The following is a 6,882-nucleotide window of genomic DNA, read 5'->3' as shown; positions in this document are numbered from 1 at the left end:
ATCCACGGCACTCCTCGTCTGTTCCAGCTCCTGACGCACACAAATGACATCACAGGGTTTATATGACTAGATATATAATGGCATCGACTTAGGACATCTGCTCAACGTGAGACTCGTAGGGCTGGGTAAAAAATATAGATATCTCGAAATTAATCGAGTATTCAAACAATAAATGTCGTTTTGGCGCTGTTTAATGTGGAGGCGCACGTGAACCGATCATCTCCTCCACATTAATATCAGTTTCAGCACAAAATAAAATTGGGTGAACTATCCCTTTAAGTGTAATTTTAACAAATCAGTCAATTTTTAACCTTCAATATTATAGTAATGTAGTACCAACTGACTCTCATGTATATTTTACAGCATTAGTTGAGAGATTTGTTTCCTTGAGAAAATTTGGCATTTTTTTGAATCGGTAATCGAATCGCAAGCTTGTGAATGAGAATCGAATTGAAAAATTTGTGTCAAAACCCAGCCCTAGAGATTCTGTACCTGTGGCGTGTCCTTTTGCATCGATGTTGTGATCTTGAACTTTGTTCTTTTACTGGTGAAACTCATAATTAAGGAAAACGTGGATTCGGCTTCGATCTCCTCCTGGAGGCAAAAAGAAAGAGGGAATCTAATCATGATAAATCAATGAACAGTTTGATTAAAAATCAAACAGTTAAAAATAAACAAAAATGACTGGTTGCATGAGCCACGAATGAACTGATCTCAAACTTACTTTCTGCAAGTCGTGACTGATCATCTTGACGTCCAGCAGGGATTTAATAGTCTTCTGGAGCTCCTTCTCGTTCATCTGCGTGCTGTCCTGCAGTTCTTTGTAGCTCACAGTCTCGCTGTTGTTGAACGCCAGCAGAACGGCCATCTGATAGGTGGTCACCACCGCCACATAGGGCTTGCACAGATAATTCATCTTTACCTCGCCTGACACAAACAAGAACCAGTGTTGATAAAAAAAAATAACTTAAATACAATATCAAATATTAGATATGTTGTCTCCACCTTTTCTCTGACCATTATAATAAAATAGGCTGTTTTTGCACCTGCCCCTTCAAGTCTTTAATATGCAAATTACTTCTGCTATGATTGGCTAATCATTTTGCATGTAAAATTAGTACCAAACTCCTTTTATATAAATGTGAGCATTCATATGTTAAAGTTCTAATGCTTGTGATGTCAAAATAGTGATGATTTCTAAATGTAATTTCATTTAAAAATTTAATAATTACTTAATTTTTGACATTAATTATTTTGGGGGGCTTTTCTCAGTTGATACTGATTTATGCAATTAATTACAATTAATACTTTTTTTTTAGTCAGCATATCATGTAATTCATTTCCATTAACAGCCCTAATATTATATACTATAAAATAAAAACTATACTATAAAAATAATCTAAAAATAAAAGGTAACACTTTACAAAAAGTTTTCATTCATTAACATGTGTTAACGACATTAGTTAATATGACCAATACTTCTACAGCATTAATTAATCTTAATGTTAATCTCAGCATTTACTAATATATTTTTAAGATCAAAAGTTATATCTGTTAACATTAGTTAATGTACTTAGCAATGTAAATGAACATTTTTCATGAACATTAACAAATGTTTATAAATGCTGTATAAATATATTGTTTATTGTTAGTTCACGACTTTACAGATCTTCTTTATGCACCAAGAGCTTGTAACACTCCAAAGAGAAAGGAAAAATTGAAATCGCATCATATGACCCCTTTAATGCATTAACTAATGTTAACAAATCAGACCTTATTGTAAAGTGCTCCCAAATAAAACTTATTAAAAAATATTAATAAATAAACACTAACAGCATATACACTGGAGAGAGTTTGCAGAGCTTTGAAGATGCTTAAATATAAGATTAAGTTCTGATTTAACTGGTTTGTTCACCACATATATTCCATGTTTCAATTTGCTATTTCATAAACTTCATGAATTTATTATTACTCTGGACAATAGTAAATATAAATGTCGGTGTGTTCAAACATTTGGGTTATGTAGTGTATGTGATGGTTAGCGTTCTGCTAAAATCGTCTCCACTTTGAAGCTTCTGTCTGTTGTCTGTGTCTGCACACTGTAAGTGTGACTGTATTTTGCTTGTCCTGCTGAGTTGACGGATTACTCAGGATATTTTGTCACAGCTCAGTGTGATAATCCGACTCTTGCTGCTGAACCGTGGCAAGGATTTGCTGTGGTTTTGTAGAAATACCAGATGCCGCTAATCAGACTTCCACAGCACCAGCCAACAAATATTATCTCACGCATATCAGATTAAATTCTACACCTACACTACACTACATCAACCTCTGCACCAAAATCAAGAATGCAGATGGTGTAGGTGTAGTAACCGGAAATTAAATTAAGTGCAATATGCAAGTTCAATATACTAGATCTGTCAATTCAAAATTTATTTATTTTAAATAAAATAAAAAAAATTACATAAATTAGGGATGCACCGAAATGAAAATTCTGGGCCGAAACCAAAAATTCTGGATGCACTTGGCCGAAAACCGAAACTGATAATGCTTTGCAATAATTATTTATTATTTTATTAAATAATATAAAGTAATTTTGTAAGACTTTTTAATTTAACTCAGTAATTTTAATTACTGAATACTGAATTTAAAAAACACAAGCCAATAAAATAATCACACTTTTATTGAAAGTAACAATGAAATTGGGCAAAAAAAATTATATTATATAATTTTTATATTGTATAAATTATATTATTTTTATTCAGTTCTATGCAACACTGCTGGGCGATGCGGCGCATCGAATATTTTTGGCCGTTTTTCTATTTCGGTGCATCCCTAATTTAAATACTAATATAATTATTTAACTAATTGGGAGGTTTTCTCAGGTAATACTGATATATGTGATTAATTACAATTAATTAGTGTTTTTAATCAGCATATCCTGTAATCAGGGGTTAAAGCAAAAAAAAATCCTGAGCCTGAACTTTTTTCCGGGGGCAGGGCAGCACTTGCAAAGCATGCAATGACTGTGGCAACTTTAACATCTGAAAGGATACTATGGCAAAGTTATTGCTTTCTTTATTCAAACTGATTTTTTTTTCAACAATATATGGTTGGCCTGAAGAATGAAAGCTGTATCATACACTTGGAAAATTATGAGCTATATCACCGCTTATCGACACTAGGGGTGTGACAATACACTTAGCTCACGAGATGAGACAAAATACAGATACTTGGTTCACTAGAACGTGACAATATTTTAATGCTATTTTTAAGAAATTTTCAATGACAAAACGTGTCTTTTAATTACAAAAAGTAGAACAATGCAGTTATATTTAGAAATATTTTAACTAATCTAGGGCTGCAACTAATGATTAATCAGTAGATTAATCAAGTAATCAACTGATTATTTTGACAATTGACTTTTTAATTAGTTTTTCTATGTAAATATGCGCTAGATGGACATCTTTGACATGCTTTTTGTCGCGCTTCTCCATTCATCAGGACTGCGACTCTGCAGTTGGACACTATTATGCCCGTCTCGTGTTTATAAGAGCAAAACATTCTGATTGGCTAGTAATGTTAGTTTGGTTGAGAGTGAAAGCTGTGCTCATCTCATACCATTGGTAGGCGAACTCGAAAGTGATATCAATCAACAATATTTTTTTTTTAATGTAGGACTATTTTTTTCCGCAGCCAAACGCTGCACGCCGGAGATCCGGCACGGTGCCGGAGAACTTTAAGCCCTGTGTAATTAATTTGATTTTAAAAAATTTAACATCCCTAATATTTACATATATCAGCTTGCCAGCATTGTGGGAATTTGTGCATCAAATAATACAATATTGGTATTTTCAATCAATGCTGATTAATGCTGATAGGCAGTTTGAGAATCAGAAAAGGCGGTAATCAGAAGTTATTAAAAAATTCAAAAGCTTGAGGTCAGTAATATAATTTTTTAAAGAAATTAATACTTTTATTGAGCTATGCCATCACAGGAATAAATTTTAAAATATATTAAAATAGAAAGCAGTTACTTTAAATTGTAATAATATTTTAATTGTAATATATATATATGTGTGTGTGTCAAAATAAATGCAGAAAAAATGCACACAAAAAAAAAACCTTACCAACGCCAAACTTTTGAAATGTAGTGTATGTCTCTATATGACCGACTTTACCTGTGCAGAGATAATGTAGCCAGGTCAGCTTCCTTCCGCTGAAGTGCTGGTTATAAAACAACTCAAACTGCAGAAAGAAGACATCAGTTAAATCAGGGTCACTTACTTTCATAATGAAATGAAGGGGGATTTGACATGTTCAGCTCTCAGTACATGAAACAAGCTTTGCTCTTGCCCCTAATCATGACAGATCGTGTTTTGGAGCTTGTTGACAGGGCAGCTTACCATTTGTACACTTTTCTCCAGCTCCTGCGGGATGGCAAACGTGGAAGAGGGGACATGTGTGAGGGGCCACGCGCCTGCCTGAAACACATACGAGCGCATGTCAGCTCACACAACCAGCGCATGATCAACACATGGAAAATAGACATATTTTACATTACTATAGCTTCCCCACTTATGGTACAGTCATAATGTATTGTTTTATGATCATTTTTCACCTTTTTATTGAGCCTTTTATATGTCAATGACCTCTGTTGTGTTTGGCTTACTATTTTGCGTTTGAAATAAATAGCAAAATCCCTCAAAATATAAATGTAGACAGTCATTTAACATTCTCATAGTTGAAATGACAAAATAGCGGTGATCTCAGAATTTATTTAATTTATTTGGAAATGTATTTAATTTGTTTTATAATTTAATAATGACTTATTTAATTATTTAAATAATTACTATATTACTATTGATATAATTGTAATTAATTGCACGCACACACACACACATATATATATATATATATATATATATATATAACATTGAAATTATATAATTATTGATATGAAATAATTATTGAATATTTAAATATAATTTATATACAATTTATTATATTTTTTTATCAGCATATTGATAAATTGATTTGATTACATTATTTTTTAAAAAAGCCATTAACAGCCCTAATATTTTACATTATACAGGATTATTATACAGGAACTATTCGAGCCGTTCATGCCAGACTGCGGAGAGAGAGAGGTGTTGTAATAATGTAAAATATGTGAAAAATAATGTGTTTTTCGAACAACCTAGTATGAGAGCCTGTTCTAGTACACCCCCAAAACAAGATCAAGACTTTGTAAAAGAGCATAATAGGACCCCTTTAAGCTTTACTAGACGTTATGTGGGAAAGTAAATGTTACTTATTCAAACAATGAATGCTTCTCCTTCTCTCTTACCTGTAATACATAAATCTGGAAGCTGATGCCCAGGTCCACGACAGTCTCCTGGGTTTTGATAAAGTTGTTGAATTTGTTGTTGAGGTCGGTGCTGACGCTCATATCAGTGTACATTCTGTGCAGTTTGCTCGTGAATTCATAGCCACACGCTTGCTGCGAGGCAAAGGGCAGGGGAGGGAACCGAGAGCGAGAAAAACAATGAAAGGTCTGCTCGCTTTAATCACACGAAACCCTTCATCAGTCCCATCCGCAGTTTTACATAATGACAAAGCTGTGGCGCCCACAGCGAGCGAACACTTGATTATGGAGGACGAGTCACATCTGTGAACATTTTTACACACTTTTCAAGAAAGACGGCTGTGTGAGAGACTTGCTGTACCTTCAGTTTGTTGATCATGGCTTCCTCTGAGTCCATGGATAATGAAAGTCCATGTATTAACCTCTTTGCAAGCATTCTGGCGTAAAACTAAGAATAAACGATGGTTAAAAGAAGAGAAAAACAAAAAAATCAGTAAGTGTCACCCACAAAATACTGAAAACACCACACAAAATTTAAAAAGGTCTCAAAGGAAAGAAGCTGAGTAACATTTGACGACAAACTTTGATGTTGGCTTGACAAAGCCTAGCCTGGAAGTATTAAATAGTTTTAAAAGCTTTAAGGTTTAACGGTTTTATTGTCAGCTAGACCAGTGTTTCCCAACCGGGGTGCAACGCACCCTGGGGTGCCACAAAGGAAAGAAGCTGAGTAACATTTGACGACAAACTTTGATGTTGGCTTGACAAAGCCTAGCCTGGAAGTATTAAATAGTTTTAAATGCTTTAAGGTTTAACGGTTTTATTGTCAGCTAGACAGAAGGAAAACACCCCATTCAACACTGTGTTAATCAACTGGACAAATTTACTATGAACCTCCAACACCGACTCCACAAACTGGGTTGGCATCTGCAGGACAAAGATCAGAGGAAAACATGCAATTAATGCTATATACAAACAATTCTGTACATAAAGTTTTTTTATTTAGCTATGCATCATTTTTAGACACTTACGTTTTCCTGAGAGAGGTTACTGGTGGCTCTGAGACCCTCATCGTGGATGTGGACCTGGAGCTCCTGGATCATGTGAGGTAAGCCGCTGGACACGGCTCGCAGTAGCGTGTACATATTCGCCATATCTGAAACCAAACAAACCATCAGGACGTCCTACAGTTATAACATGCCAACTGAGACGCATGCATACAAACATAAATCCATAAGCCGAAAGTGAAAGCTCAAACTGGTTATAAGTGTAACTAAAGTGCTGACCGTCTCTCTTTTCCTGTCTGATGATATTTTGACACTCGCCGTGCAGGAACTGCAGGTGATCGGCCACCATCCTCTGCTGACATTCATGGATGACTTTGGCGTAAGAGCTGGGGTGCAGATACTTCCGACATCTCACCTCCTCGTCTTTCAACCGGCCTAAAACCTGCCGAAACAGAGAGCATCAGCCACTGGCCAGCGGAGTCCATTTAGCCTCATTAACTCTTTACCCGC

The 6,882-nt window shown here is 35.0% G+C and overlaps 1 protein-coding gene across 1 annotated transcript in view; it reads right to left on the bottom strand.

Moving 5' to 3' along the window:
- Nucleotides 1-6: 6 nt before the first annotated feature.
- The window catches only part of LOC107729921 (cullin-2-like), a gene marked incomplete at its 3' end in the record, with an annotated part of 16,671 nt that continues 9,795 nt past the window's right edge, over nt 7-6,882 (bottom strand). Inside the window, exons 9-18 of the mRNA XM_016540659.1 lie at nt 6,652-6,814; nt 6,397-6,521; nt 6,215-6,292; nt 5,730-5,816; nt 5,351-5,503; nt 4,407-4,484; nt 4,182-4,248; nt 725-927; nt 493-594; nt 7-30 (exon numbers count right to left, since the gene is read on the bottom strand). Of these exons, the coding sequence (XP_016396145.1) occupies nt 7-30; nt 493-594; nt 725-927; nt 4,182-4,248; nt 4,407-4,484; nt 5,351-5,503; nt 5,730-5,816; nt 6,215-6,292; nt 6,397-6,521; nt 6,652-6,814 (1,080 nt within the window). The remainder of the gene's footprint in view (nt 31-492; nt 595-724; nt 928-4,181; nt 4,249-4,406; nt 4,485-5,350; nt 5,504-5,729; nt 5,817-6,214; nt 6,293-6,396; nt 6,522-6,651; nt 6,815-6,882) is intronic.

This window comes from Sinocyclocheilus rhinocerous, unplaced genomic scaffold, assembly GCF_001515625.1.
Source record: "Sinocyclocheilus rhinocerous isolate Xijiao unplaced genomic scaffold, SAMN03320098_v1.1 scaffold67, whole genome shotgun sequence".
NCBI lineage: Eukaryota > Metazoa > Chordata > Actinopteri > Cypriniformes > Cyprinidae > Sinocyclocheilus > Sinocyclocheilus rhinocerous.
The sequence above is the reverse complement of the archived record's forward strand: the minus strand, read 5'-3'. Positions and strand labels throughout refer to the sequence as shown.